The following is a 15,035-nucleotide window of genomic DNA, read 5'->3' on the forward strand; positions in this document are numbered from 1 at the left end:
TGACTTAAGATCTTTGAGAAAAGTTGAGAGACTTGGAAGGAAATGCTTAGAAAGTGTATATTTTTAGCTTGGGAGAGTGCTTGCTCGTGGTGGGGAAGAAATGAAGCAAGGAAAGGGTTTTAAACCACTTCGCGCGAAAATCCGTGAAAAGTCTGGTGCCCGTCCACGCACGCTACCACGCGTGGTGGTAGGCGTGGGAGCTTCTCTGGTTTATTCCCACGCCTGCTCACACGCGTGTGAGCGGCGTGGCGGCTCTCTGGAAATTTTCCAAGCCTAGCCACACGCGTGGTGGTGGCGTGGAAGGCGTGTTGTGCGAAAGCTTACCTTGTTTCCCTTCCTTTCTTTGCTAGTGATGATGTTCGTCGATTGATTGCGGGCAACTTATAACTCTCGGGTGTTTAATCTGTACTTGTTAGCTCAACCGAGGTTATAGAAACATTATTGAAATAAGACTAAGTAAAACATACTATAGAAAATAAGAAAACTTTTTAGAAAAAGTAAGATAACATTGGAACTGCCTCCCAAGTGCGCTATGGTTTTACGTCTCCTGGCCAGACGTAATGTGGCCTATCCTTCAAGACACACAGATTTCGGGACCCGACCAAGCGTCCTGTGAACCTTAGCTTCAAGGAATGTCCCAAGATGGGAAACATCCTTGAATACCCACAAAGATAAAGGAATATCAACATGTATAATTGGAAAAACTTTAGCATTAAACACCCTCCTTAATTCTTCTAGGATGGTGTCTATTCCCTTTTCTTTTTCCTCTCTTCTCCCCCTAAAGATCTTCTCGTTCGTTTCAAACCATATCCCCACACTCCCTTCCTCATTCTCGAGTGTGGTCAACTCTCTCCACTCAACTCTCTCCATAAGATCAAACGTGTAAGACCTATCTTTTCCCATCATCTCTTCCTCACACTCCTTTTCTTCATCACTCCACTCTATTGGATTAGAAAAATCACTCACACTCTCACACGAATAGAATGAAGCATCATCCCTTTCACTCACCATCTCACTTTCACCCAAGACAAAGGATTCATCTTCCACAAAGTTAAAGCAATCATACTCATATTTAAACAAAAGAGAATCCTTATAGTCATTAATCAATATACCAAAATTTTCCAAGGAATCATCCTCCTGAAATTTAAAGCAATCATAATCACATATGGTAGAAATGTTAAAGCGAAGGGAGTCATCTATAAGGGTGTTTTCAAAAAGAGCACAAGGATTTTTTAGATTATTATTACAAAGGAGATTAGGAATTTTACCATATTTCGACTCTTCATCTTCCCATACCATTTCGATGTCTTCATCCTCACTCTCCATCTCTACCTCCTTTTGATTTTTCAACTCGAAAATTGGAACTTCTTCAAGCACCGGGGCATAACAATCCTCTACTCCTTCGAAACTCTCCTCTCCTTTAGCATTTTGTGCATTTTCGACTTCTTGTACGATCCCTGGATGGGCTTCCAAAGCGGGGATGTCATCCATGACGGTGGAGTTGGCTCGTGGCTCATTCATCTTCATGAGCTCCTCTATCATGGACATCATCTTCGTTTCAACTTCTTCTAATGGAAGTCCTTCTTTCCGGAGGGTAGCTAGATAGTCCTTTAGTTCGCTCTTGATTTCGGCTTTCAGTTTAGCCGTATCCTCCTTGGCCATCCTAGTGAATTCGTCAATTTTTGCTTTTAAAATTTCAATTTCATCGGTGGCCGGTGGAATGCAATCGCAAGGATCTATATGGGTATTATATGGGTAAGAGGGTAGTGTTTCAAAGGAATAGGTAGTATTGTTTTCTTTGCGGTTTTGTGATGGAGGTGGGTAATAAGTGTTTAGTTGGGAAGTAGGGAATGAATTTGACTCGGGAGTATAGCTTGGGTCGATTGTTCTCATTATTTGTACAAGCTTACTCTCTATGCTTTGGGATATTTCTTTGGAGCTTAATGAGTCAATTTCTTGAAAATATGGTGATTGTGAAGGGTAATTTTCTTGGAAGGGTGGAGGTGGTGTTTCATATGGGTACGGGTGATGATTGGGCGTATGAAATGGATAGGGATATGGAGGTGGTAATTGGTGATGTGGAAATGGATAATGGTATGTGGGTGGAGGGTAAGTATAGGTAGAATGGGGGTAATAAGGATATGGTTGGGGTTGAGGATTTGTATAGGATTGTCCTCTATGGTGTGGTAACCATAGGGATTCATTTTAGCACTTATTGGCAAGCTTCAATTGATTTTTCAACAAAAATTTCCTGCACAATAGCTTGGCGAACAACAATATTTTGCAACTAAAAGTAGTTGCAAGTGAGCACAAGATATACAAGGCAATTTAAGCTCACTTCTCAAACAAGGAACAAAAGTAAGAAAACAAAATAAAATAAAAAAAAAAAAAAAGAAAGCAATTCAAGAACTCTTAAAATTCTACTTCTAAGATGTCAACACTATTCGAAACCGTTTGCCATCCCCGGCAACGGCACCATTTTGACAGATGATGTATGTATGGGGTGAGTGGATGTGAAGGGTGGTAAGTGGTAACACGAAGAGTTAAACTCCCCGAGTGTCGTGTCTCTCAAGGATGGCGAATGGGAACCGAGTTAGTGTGTTGGCATCTAAGAAGTTGAAGAGAAAGAGTTACGGAAGTGCTAAGGGTTGGGTTCATTTGTAAGAAGGGGAAGGTTGATAGCGGTTGTGTAAAATAAAGAAAAGTAAAGTAGAGATTGGGGCTTTAGGCTTTTCCATGTGGTTTATCTTTGGTTGGTTTTGCGAGTGCAAGTTGTGGAATAGACTAGGGAGTTCATGGCACACTACCAAGTGGCGTCACACTTTGGACTCCCACATTCTCATTCGATTGGGGCATTTCATCGAACACTTTGTCTACCACTCCTCTCGGATCTTGTCCTTTCGGACTAAGAGCGGAGATGTGGGTGAACTAGACTCGTGAGTGGCCGCTATCGCGCACACACTCACTTCCTTTGGGTTTGCTACCTAATGTGGCCACAATAGGCACAAAGCTTGAAGAACATCATCCACACAAGTTCAACATCCAACAAGCAAGCAATTCACAAATCAAAACAATAATATTAAACATCCACATAGATCTACCATGGGGCCACCAATCCCCTATCTAATCTACTCTAGCATACTAAGAAACAAGAAAAAGAAAGGAAAATTCAAAGAAACAAGTATTGAATTAGAATTTGAAGAGAATGGTTACCACCCTTGAAAAAGGGGATCTTTACAAGCCTTGGTCTTGAATTCTCAATCTTCTTTCTTGCCCTTGATCTATTCTAAACTATGAAAGGAATTTTCCCCTCAGAAGGGAGAAAACCCTCTAGATCTATCTACTCTATTCTATCCTATGCTATGAATTTTTGATATCTTCCTCTCCTCTCTTTAGGTTTAGGGCAAAAGGGATTTATATAGGTGACAAAGAAAGAGGAACAAATTTCCCAAAATGGCCCTTGGCCCGACCACGCTTGTTCACACGCGTATGAGCGGCGTGGTGGCTCTCTGCAATAATTCCACACCTAGCCACACGTGTGTGAGGCTGCATGGGACGCTACTGCATTTCGGCTCGTTTGTCTTTTGCTCTATTTCAGCTTCAAATCCCTCTCCAACATATGAAATACTTCCAAAACTCTTCCTAGAAATGTTGTTAGAAGAAATTGATCGCATTTGAGCTAAAATGCATGCAATTGTTGTAATCGGAAGTCAAAACGATGCGCTTTTAATCTAATAAAGACCCCTTATAAGTGCTATCCTTGGCGCTTATCAATGAGGTAGATTCGAACAGTTGGAAATCCAGATGTTGGGAGAAACCAAAAGAAGGAGCTGTCAAGATCAACTTCGATGGTTCCTCTAATCCTCTGATAAACTCTGCCGGCTATGGCGGAGTAATTAGAAACTTGTCGGGTGCATAGCTAGGGGGCTTTGTCAACAACATAGGGTCATGCCCTCCCCTCCAAGCAGAGGCATGGGGGTTATTCCGAAGTATCCGACTGGCGAACAGAATGGGTTTCAGAAACTTTACTCTAGAAAGTGACTCAACAGAGCTTGTGCATGCGTTAAGGGGAAGTCCAACCACAAACGGAGCCATACACAATCTAGTGAAAGCATGCAGACATGAACTCCGATCCGCGAGCGAATGGAGGTTGGTGGCTGATGATGTATAGATGGGAGTGTAAAAGTGGCTGTGTTATGTCGTTCCGCTGAGGATTGGGGCTATGGCACGTAATTGTGTGAATTAATAATACTAGGCACTAGAGTATGTGAATCACTTAGAATCCAAGCAACTAAAGTACTGATCAATCATGACCGGGACATCCTCTAAAACTCCCACCGGACGCTTTATGGAGCGATCCGCCATCTGTAGGGTCATGGAGGTGGGTTTTGGTGTTCCCATGTTGAGCCTCTTACATAAAGAATATGGCATAAGACTAACACTGGCACCCAGATCACACAGAGCACCACCAACTACAAATCCACCAATGATGCAAGGGATGGAAAAACTACCTAGATCTTTCAGCTTAGGAGGTAGTTTATGTTGAAGAACTGCACAGGTCAAGGCTCCTTCGCTCAGATCCACCACCGCACTCTTCTCTAGCTTTTTCTTATTGACTAAAATGTTCTTTAGAAACTTCTTGTACGATGGAATCTGAGTGATTGCTTCAACAAAAGGCATGGAGATCTCTAGCTTATCTAACATCTTATGGAACTTGCTCTCTCTATCAGACTCCTTTGATTTCCACAACCTCTGTGGATATGGTAACAGGTTGCAAGGTATAACCGAATCATCTACCTTCTTGTTCTTCCTTTCATGCTTCTTACTTGGAGTACTCTCATCTGGCACAGGGGCTTTTCCTTTAGCACTATCTCTCTGAATCACAGGCTCCTCCTCACTATCATCAAGAACATCCTCAACTTGAGTGCCCTCATCCTTCTTATCAGTTCTCTTAGGCACTAGATCATTTGAAGGAAGTGGAGGATCCTTCAATGCTAATCCGCTCCTAGTGGTGACTGCATTCACTTGGTGCCTTGGATTTTCAGTACTTGCTGGCAGTCTACCATTCGAAGATGAGGCTTGATTAGAAAACTGATTACCACCACCTTGCTGTTGAGCTGTGAGGCTCTCTACCTGTGCCTGTAACTTATTTATCTGAGTCGTCTGAGCCATCATGAGGTTCATGAGGGTCTGCATATCAACATCCTGAGGTGGTCTAGAGAAACCTTGACCTTGAGTGTTCCCAAAATTCTGATTCCCTTGCTGGAACTGCCCTTGATTGGGATTCTGATTATTCTGATTATTTCTCCACTGAGCTCCTTGGTTGCCACCTCTGTTCCCTTGATTACCTTGAAAACCTGGTGGATTGTTCCTCACTTGATTGCCTTGATTGGTCCAAGAGGGAACAAACTGATCTCTTCCTAGCTGCTGATAGTTCCCATAACCTTGCCCCTAGCCTTGTGGTCTAGAATAACCAATGAGATCAACTTGCTCCACATTAGGCTGAGGGACTAGGTTACCGGAGTCTAACAAATAACATGTCTAAGCTGCATGATTTCCACCACAAATTGCACAACAGGCTACAAGAGGTACCTGTGGTACAATAGTAAGGGTTAGGAACATAAGGAATCTGTGGAATCAGTGGAGGCTGGGCAACTGCCTGGACACTCTGAGTAGTGCCCTGTACTAACTGCTTTAGCATGTGTTGTATGGTATCCAGCTGAGCCTGCATTGCCATCTTTTCTCCAACTTCGAACATCCCAGCTGTCTTCTCTCTCTTAGGTATATCATCCCCCTCAGTGTACCAGTAAGCATTGTTAGAGGTGATCCTCTCAATCAACTGCTTTCCAGTTGCCGGTCCCATATCAATGAAAATACCCCCAAAGGATGAGGTATCTAGAATAATCTTCGACCGGTTAGTCAATCCCTCATCGAATGATGAAATAAAGTCACCTGGGGTCATCAAGTTCTTTGGGCACTGCCTCCTCAACTCCTTAAATCTCTTCCAAGCCTCAGGAATATCTTCATTGCCAAACTGCTGAAAATTCTGGATCTGCTTCTTTAACTTGGCAGCCTTGGAAGGAGGATAGTACTCCTGCATGAAAGCTTTGTGGAGCTGTTCCCAAGTAATGAAATGGTTGGCTGGAAAGGAATTCAACCAACTCTATGCTTGATCTCCCAAGGAAAATGGAAACAGTCTCAGCTTGATGGCCTCACTAGGAACATCATTCATCTTGATGGTCTGGCAGATACGATCAAAATGCACAATATGGGTTTCCGGGTCCTCAACCCGAGATCCTCCAAACTGATTATTCTGGACCATCTGAATGAGTTGAGTCTTCAACTCAAAATTGTTTGCCTCAATCCCTGGATACACAATGCAATCCTCTTCAGTAAACTCAGGAGCTAAATGGGCTGCCATGGGAATTGCTTGTGGGACTTCCTGGGTAAACTGCTGAAACAGGTTGGGATTCATCTGATGGAGAAGATTTTGCATCCCAACCCCATAGCCTGGGTGCTGGTACACTGGCTGCTGCTGCATGAAAGGAGCTTCCAATCCTCCCCCAACATAAATATTCGGGTTTGGATCAGCCCTGAAGTTCTGTGCTTGATTTTGAACATTTGGATTTGGGGGGTCAGCACGAACTCCAGGGTTGTCCCCAACTGCTCTCTCTGCCTCGGGTGCTGTTGTGTGTTGGCACCAGTATGGGCTGGCCGTCCAGTATTGCTACTGTCTCCGATCTCCATGTCTACTTCAAAGTTCTGGAACTCTTGAAGCCAATCACGTAACACCTTCCTTTCCCTCCTTAACTTCCTCTCAAGATTTAGATCGTAGGAACGAGGTTCGTGCTCCCTTTCGATCTAGTGTGCATAAAAGGAGGGTAACCTGCTGTTTAACACAACCACAAACACTCTTGGAAGGAACTAGTTATGGGTTAGTGCAAATATTTTTTTTTTTTCGAATAAAACTTGATCTCATAAAATTCACTAACTCTAATGCTAGTAAGAAATTAATCACACAATCAAAACCAAATAAACCAATCCCCGGCAACGGCGCCAAAATGTGATGATGTATAGATGGGAGTGTAAAAGTGGGTGTGTTATGTCGTTCCGCTGAGGATTGGGGCTATGGCACGTAATTGTGTGAATTAATAATACTAGGCACTAGAGTATGTGAATCACTTAGAATCCAAGCAACTAAAACTGAAAGGTGTGAATTAAAAGAAAGCAATTGACTAAGGTGTAAACTGTATGATAAGGGTATGGGCCAGATTAGGGGGATTGTAATCTTGATGTTCCAATCAACTCAGAATTAGGGAAAAAATAATTAACCAAGGGATTTATGGGCAATGCACAAAAGAATTCCAAGTTAGCTACTTTCGTAATCAATAACAAGAATTAGGCTACAATTGCCCCACTGTCGTGATGCATCAATCATAACCTTAAGAACCTAAGCATTGTAAGCCCCCAAAATTAGCCCTATTCTCATAGTAGGAAAATTAGGTTGAAATTGGTAACGCTCGAGGTCTCCATCCAACTTTCGTTGTAATGGATCCCTCTCTTAAACTAGCAATTAATTGTGTCCATCAATCAATAACAAGTAGAAAGAAATCCCCAAATCAACATAAACCCTAGGTAAAAGATTTAATCCCTTTATGCAATTATCATAAATTGAACATCAAGATTAACAATGGATCCCTAATCCAAACCCATAAGCGAATTACTCACGCATGGTTAAAGTAAACAAAGCAAAGCAATAATAAATAACCATAAACATTGTAAGAAATAAAAGGGAAGAGAAACTTAACTGATAAAGAACAAATCCAACTTCAATCCAAGATTCCAAGCTTGAAATTAAATAATCTAATGTGAAACTAATCTAAACTATGCTGGGAAAATATAAAGAGAATAAACTAAAACTAACTAGGGTTTTGAACTCTGTCAGGGGAACTCCTTCAATTGTAGAGAATAGGTAGAATATATAGGAGGTAGATGGGCCTTGGCCCATTAGGCAACTTCCAATTCTTTTCCAATTTGTATTCTTCCTTGTAATTCCCTTTTCTTCCAGAACTTGTCCAAAATGTTCCAAAATTCTTCCTTTGTTGTTCCTTGTAGATAATTCAACACTTGGACAAAATAACACACAAACAATTCCCAATTTCACTAGGATAAGGGAAATATAACTAAAATAAGGGGTGAATTATTGTACAAAATAGTAGATATCAGTGGCAATTCCCCGCGAAACCAACACAGTAGCAGACCAGTTGGCAAAGTCCTCCAGGTTCTATCCAAAGGGTATCCACCTGCTGCAACAGCCACCAAGAGATGTTCTCAACCTTTTAGAACTTGATATACTTGGTTGCCCCGCGCGGCGGTTTATGTACACTAATGGTTGACATGCTATATGGGTTTCCTCCTTCCAAAATTTAAATATAAAAAAATATTCCACAATCCAAACCAAATTAAACACATATAAGATAATCCTATTACCTAGGGTAATTCAAAATTTCGTGAACCAAACGCCCCCTGGCAGTTATTAATTATTGTAATGTTTGTATTTATTGATTTTTAATTCAAATTTATATTTTTAATAACAACATTAGAACTTGCCTAGAGCCCGACATCTAAATTGAATCTCGACCTATGACAATATGTGTGTGTGTGTGTGGGGGGGGGGAGGGGGGGTCCTATAAAAAGCGAGGGGCTGATCTCAAGCACCAATCAAGATTCATAAATGCTTGAGAGTTTTAATAAAAAAGAAATAGGGGTACAATTTCATAAATACTACAAACATGAAAGTTTATAAAATTGACCTCACCCCTTTTTCCATTAAGTTTTTAGTAGCCATCAATCGTTGATGTACCCAAATGAATGTATGGACGGATGCACAATGCGGGCAGTGGGGGTAGTTGCCCCCTTCCCCATATGCCATCTCCTTATATATAGTGTATGTATAGTATAGGTCCTTATATATAAAGAGAATGCGTATAAATATTAAATGTACAAAAATTTAAACAAAGGATATGTTAGCTTGGATTGATGGTCGTTGTTAGTGACTTAGTGTGTGAATGGTCATGAGTAGGGATGGCAACGAGGTGGGGAGTATACTCCCCGTCCCGAAACCCGACCTCGTCCCCATTCTCGTCCCCATCCCCGGCGGGAATTTGAAAGTAGTCCCCATCCCCGTCCCCGCAGGGAATTAGGCAGGGATGGGGATTTCCCGTCCCCGATTGAATTTTAGTTAAAATCTTAAATTAGTGTAATTTTTTATTTTTAAAAATAGAAACTTAAGTCTTATTTTTAAGAATAATGTATGTATATATATGTATATATAATTTTTTTTAATTCGGGGACGGGACGAGGAGGGGTATTTCCGTCCCCGTCCCCGTCCCCGTCCCCGATCCCCGAAATGTTTTCCCATCCCCGTTCCCGTTTTCAACGGGGACGGGGCACATTGCCATCACTCATGAGTTTAAAACTTAGGTCATTGATTTTTTAAATTCTAGTTTTTAGCCTTTTTAAATATTAATAGTGAGATTATAATTGTGATTTATGAGATTAATTTCTAATTTTAATTAGATTTTTTATACGTAACATTGAGGGTTTTTTTAAAAAATTAATATTATTGTTGACTAGGGATAAAAAAAAGTTTATAATTGTGATTTATTAGATTAATTTCTAATTCTATTTGGATTCTTTATATGTAACATTGGAGTTTTCTTTTAAATATTAATATTGTTGAATAGGGATTAAAAAAATAAAAAATACATTAAAACACGATAAAAATTATTCTAATTCTAATTTGATTCTTTATATGTAACATTGGAGTTTTCTTTTACATATTAATATTGTTGACTACGCATAAAAAAATAAAAATTATAATAATTGTGATTTATAAGATTAATTTTTAATTCTAATTGGATTCTATTATATTTAACATTGGGGTTTTCTATAATTATTAATATTGTTGACTAGGGATAAAAACCAAAAAAAAAAAACATTAAAACCCGATAAAAATGATTCAAAACAAAAACATAGTACTTAGAATAATTTTTATCGGGTTTTAATGTATTTTTATTTTTTTTTTATCCCTAGTCAACAATAGTTATGGTTCTATCACTAAGTGTATCATTTTTTTTTTATTTCTCCCCATTGAAGAAGATTTTCGGATCCGTCCCTGAATGAATGGATTATATTAGTTCTCATTTTTTACGTGCATGGGAGCCTATTCTCATCTAAATCAAATTTGGATCAACAACTCAAATCAATAAAAATTATTTAAAAAAAAAACACTTCTGCCAACATGCATGCAAATGATCAACTATCTCAAACTGATGCACCTTAAGAGATAAAACCATGCAGGTTAAGGTATAAAACAACGCATCTTAAGTTTAAACTAATGCACCTTAAACTAGAAAAGTTGCACACCTTAAGCTTAAAATATACACACATTAAGAAGGAAAACGACGCACCTAAAGCTTTTGACTGATGCACCTTAAAATAGAAAAGTGACGCACCTTTAGGTTTAAATATATGCACCTTAAGAAAAAAACGACACACCTAAAGCTTTAGATTGACGAACCTTAAAGTTTCAACAAAAAACGCCCCTTAAGTTCTCAACTGAAGAACTGGCGTACCTTAAGCACATAAATCATACACCTTAAGAAGGAGAACAACGCACCTTAAGTTTGACCAATACGCAAAAAGATTAAATTGCCATCGCTTTTTTTTTTTTTAAGTTTTCTTCAATCTTTGGTTGATTGATTTTTATTAGATCAAGGGTTGAGATTAAACTCCATCTATTATGAGGACGTGAGGACTAATCTTGTGCGTTCATTTTTATTTTTTGGATGACTCAGATTAGATTTCCTAATATGACATGGATTGATCTTTTTTTGTTAAAGTAAGGATAGAAGTGTCCTCTTTTTTTTTCTTTTTTTTTTTAAGTGTTAACGCATGGGTAATTCTTGACCAAATTCGTTTTCTATTTTCTTGGATCATCACCATTGTGATTTAAAGAGATAATTTTTTCATCATCGATCAAGTGTTCGTCCATGCAAAGTGATCAGTATATTTTAATTTTCACTCGTTCTTTTGAGTATAATATTGCCTATATTTGAATGCTGGTGTATATATACACATGTCTGGATAGTACAGTTGTGCTTTCTGGTGTGCTAGTTGTGCAACCTAGTGTTGTGTGTTGTGCATCATAGGCAGGTGAGATGTGCATTAGTGCACTTAGTGCGGTGCATCGTAAGACATTGGAATGTCTATCGTAGAATTTTTTGATAGTGTTTGAATGCACAATCAAAGAGTTACCGATGCACAACATTCGATATATGAATGCACGATATTCTGTATAGGAATGCACAACTTCTAGTAAGACTGATTTACTTGTATATTTTCTAATATTTTAATTACAAAAATGACACTATGTTTTTTTAATTACTTTTGATCTATTAAATCTTGACACGTAGACAGTTGTAATTGGTTCTCAGTATTTTATGGGCATCCATTCTCATCTGAGCGGGTCAACCAACACGAATGCACACAATCTAATATTCCATACGCACAATTTAATGTGAGAGTAGTTTGTATGTATCCGTATAGTAGACTGTGTGCATTTATGTTGATTCTCATGTTCTCACTTAAGAGGTGATTCTCATTTGATCACTAATATATGTGTGTGTATTGTGTTAACCGTTATGTTAAATTAATTATTAAGAACTTATGTTAAATTATTATTAACAACTTATGTTTATTCAATCTTTATTTAAATTTATATTTTTAATATTGAATTATTATTAAGTAAACAATATTTGTTTATAATTATGACATTATTAATAAGAAAAATAATAATGGTTAAAAAAATTAATAACAACTACAATAACAATAAATTGTTAAAACAATTTTGTTTTGGAAAGCCAACCATTTGCATTCTCTCATTGTTTTTCTATTACGTTTTGTACCAAGGATATCAATGTGTAAAATTGTAAAAAAATTACTCCGTATTCAAATTCAATTCACTATTTAATTTTATTTTTTTTATTTGTTACAGTCCAGTCGAAGTTGAGTTCGAGTTAAATCAACTCAAATAACCAATACAACTCAAATAGCTAGCTAATTTGATCAAAAAACTTCTTGTGACAATAACGGACAACATGGTTTCTAAGCCATATGGTCTTTCAGTGTAGAAACTCAAATTCAAACCCGAATGTAACCACAATTTATTTTGATATTTGTTGCTAAGTATATAAACTGAATATTTAGTACCATAATGTTCACAGCATGGAACTAATGTCATCAAGTTTCTTTGCAACTACTCCCAAACATACAACTGCGAGTTCTGGAAAAACAAAAAAGATGAACATCTTCATCCACCCTATTTGAGGGAGCCCCCAATGTCAATCACGAACCGATATTTCACATCCTTCGTTATTAATCTTTCAAGAGCTTCATTCACATACTGAATAGGGATAATGTCAATTTCTGGGTAAATTTTCTGGGAAGCACAAAATTCCAGCAATTCCTGTGTGAGCTTTGTTCCGCCAGTAATGCTCCCAGCAATGCATTTCATACCTGCAAAATATTAGACTCAGAATCATAACAAGCTGCATAAGGTGAAATGAGCTAAGCGGAGCATTTAGATAATTTATACCCAAGTTTAGGCTTCCGGGGCTAAATTTCACTTCGCTAGGGAACCCCACCAAAGCAAGAGTACCAGCGGTCTTCAACAGTGACAAGTATAGATCAAATGGGATATCTCCAGATGCCGTGTTAATCAGGAAGTCAAATGATTTAGATAGTGCCTATAAGAAGACAGGCCCACGTGTTCATTTTGTTGCATTTCAGTGAGATATAAATCAACACAAACACACAATCCTACCATCATCTGTTGTTCATCAGACGAGAGCACAAAATTGTCTGCACCAAGAAGATTCAGAGCTTCTTCTTTCTTTGATATACTGGTGCTGAAAACTGTTACTTTCAATCCAAAAGCTTTGCCAAACTTCACCGCCAAGTGACCAAGACCACCTAGTCCAATCACACCCAACGACTTACCAGGTTGGTTCATGTTATGTCGCATCATGGGAGTGTACACAGTAATTCCAGCACACAACAATGGCGCTGCTGAGGCAAGAGGGTAATTTTCAGGAATTTTGTAGCAATACCTGTACAAAAGATAGCCAGCATTCAAGTACACTATCACCATTTTCTCAATTCTAGCTCTGTGGAAAAGAATTGTCAAAAACGATCGAACATTCACCTTTGATGAACAACAATGTAAGTAGAGTATCCTCCCTTGGTGACTGTACCATCTACATCTATGCCATCAAAAGTAAGAACAGATCCCTTTGAACACTGAACTTCTAATCCATCATTACAATACTCACACTCCCTGCAAGAGTTAACATAAGTTCCAACTCCCACAGGGTCGCCAACTTTAAACCGCTGAACCCCAGAACCAACCTCTTTCACAATTCCTACAATCTCATGTCTGGGAAGCAGGGAAAACCAAATAAATATAAAATCAAAAGATGAGGAAGATCAAATTGTCATTCATTATGATAAAGGCATCATACATTCATACCCAGGCACTAAAGGGTACTTAGATGTTCCATGTACATTCCTTGTCCAGACAATATCAGCATAACAGACGCCACAATATGCAATATCTAGTGAAACATCATCACTCCCAACAACCCTATCAACATTTAACCAGTGCAGAAAAGGATTATGACTAATCAGTCAAAAAATAGCATGATAAAGTGGGTGGATTGATAAAATGAAGGGAAGGGGTTTTGAGGGGACTCATCAAAGAGGTGGTGGTATACCTGCGGCTAAAATTATGAGGAGAGAGAACTCCGGACGGATCTCTGGCAGCCCATCCGAGGCAGTTGTCCGTTGACTGTGAAGAAGCCATGCTTGTAAATTCTGGGAAGAAGAATCACAGTATCAAAAATCTTACAAGAAAATAAATTATCTAAAATCATTTTTCCATCTAATTCCATAGCTGTTTCTTTCTCTTTGTTGCTTATAGTAGTAATAATAGACCATAGAAATTATAACAATCAAGGGTATAAGAGTAAGCAAATCTGGGAGCAAGTAAAAAACAATAGCGATTAATAGAGTTAGAGATTGAAGCTTTGAAAGATGGATGGTTTCAGTACCAAATGAAGAGCAAGATCCTCCCCTTTTCCGCTTTCAGTTCGATTGTTGACTCAAGATAACGCCTCAGCCTACTATGTTTCCTTGGATTGCGATTGAGATTTACGATCCCTGTGTTCCAGATGTACAGTAGTAAATTAGTACAATGAGGAGTGGTGATTTTTTAGTCACAAATCACAATTGCTATATGAGGATTTTTACTAAATCAATAATCCGACTAATTTAATCAGGATTGTTCGGAGTTCGAGTTGTATTTTACCTAAGGGTAACCGCATTAATGATTTTTTCTCTATTTTTTGATTGAGAAAAAATTAGAACAAGATTTTTGCACTATAGGGAACATGTTTTCGGTCCTGTTTGGTAAAATAGTTAACTTTCAATTTTGACTAATTTGACCACTATTAACTGTTTAATTTGATTAAAAAACAATACAAGTGTTTGATTAATCAGTTTTTGTAACTTCAAAATGCTAAAATTTAAAAAGTTGTTCAAAACAACTTTTTCAATTAGCTTTTTGAGAAAAGAAATTACACCAAATAGTTATCAGCTAACAGCTTAAATACATTTCTACAATCAACTAGTTGTACTTTCTAATTAACCCAATCAACTAACAGCTAACAACCATTTACCAAACAAGATCTTTATTTTTTTCCTACAAATCAAATTTTTGCGGGTTCCAAGAGAGAGGCATTTGGCGCGCAAGTGATGCGTTCTACGCACTATCGTGCCTAGCATGACACGTGTATGCTAAGCGCATTAAAAAGTCTTTTTTTTTCTCTTTTTCTTTTTCACCCGTCTTTCTCTTTTAGTTGGCCTAAAAAATCACAAAAAAAAAAAAAAAAAAAAAAAATGGCCACAGAGATTCC

The 15,035-nt window shown here is 38.3% G+C and overlaps 2 protein-coding genes across 3 annotated transcripts; both read right to left on the bottom strand.

Moving 5' to 3' along the window:
• Positions 1 to 4,272: 4,272 nt before the first annotated feature.
• On the bottom strand, positions 4,273 to 6,100 carry LOC115999453. Its single transcript, XM_031239301.1, has 2 exons — positions 5,593 to 6,100; positions 4,273 to 5,384 (listed from the first exon to the last, which is right to left on the bottom strand). The coding sequence occupies exons 1-2, from the start codon at positions 6,098 to 6,100 to the stop codon at positions 4,273 to 4,275; spliced, it is 1,620 nt and encodes a 539-aa protein (XP_031095161.1).
• A 6,103-nt stretch (positions 6,101 to 12,203) lies between these two features.
• On the bottom strand, positions 12,204 to 14,318 carry LOC115997950 (probable cinnamyl alcohol dehydrogenase 1). Of its 2 annotated transcripts, XM_031237373.1 has the most exons (7): positions 14,172 to 14,318; positions 13,836 to 13,935; positions 13,592 to 13,705; positions 13,268 to 13,498; positions 12,887 to 13,172; positions 12,659 to 12,809; positions 12,204 to 12,579 (listed from the first exon to the last, which is right to left on the bottom strand). In XM_031237373.1, the coding sequence occupies exons 2-7, from the start codon at positions 13,922 to 13,924 to the stop codon at positions 12,383 to 12,385; spliced, it is 1,068 nt and encodes a 355-aa protein (XP_031093233.1). In that variant the 5' UTR covers positions 13,925 to 13,935; positions 14,172 to 14,318; the 3' UTR covers positions 12,204 to 12,382. The 2 variants fall into 2 exon arrangements, with proteins under 2 accessions (XP_031093233.1, XP_031093234.1); XM_031237374.1 differs by lacking the exon at positions 14,172 to 14,318 and having other exon boundaries at positions 13,836 to 14,165.
• Positions 14,319 to 15,035: the final 717 nt, after the last annotated feature.

Source organism: Ipomoea triloba, chromosome 12 (assembly GCF_003576645.1).
Source record: "Ipomoea triloba cultivar NCNSP0323 chromosome 12, ASM357664v1".
In the NCBI taxonomy this organism is placed as follows: Eukaryota; Viridiplantae; Streptophyta; class Magnoliopsida; order Solanales; family Convolvulaceae; genus Ipomoea; species Ipomoea triloba.

Excerpts from the sequence above, each read along its gene's own strand:
- LOC115999453 (XM_031239301.1), bottom strand. The coding sequence starts at position 6,100 with ATGCAGGAGTACTATCCTCCTTCCAAGGCTGCCAAGTTAAAGAAGCAG. Across the intron at positions 5,385-5,592 it reads CCCTTACTATTGTACCACAG|GCAATCAAGTGAGGAACAAT; the intron begins GTACCTCTTGTA and ends GGACCAATCAAG.
- LOC115997950 (XM_031237373.1), bottom strand. The coding sequence starts at position 13,924 with ATGGCTTCTTCACAGTCAACGGACAACTGCCTCGGATGGGCTGCCAGA. Across the intron at positions 13,706-13,835 it reads CCTCATAATTTTAGCCGCAG|GGTTGTTGGGAGTGATGATG; the intron begins GTATACCACCAC and ends AAATGTTGATAG. Across the intron at positions 13,173-13,267 it reads TACATTGTTGTTCATCAAAG|GTATTGCTACAAAATTCCTG; the intron begins GTGAATGTTCGA and ends TCTTTTGTACAG.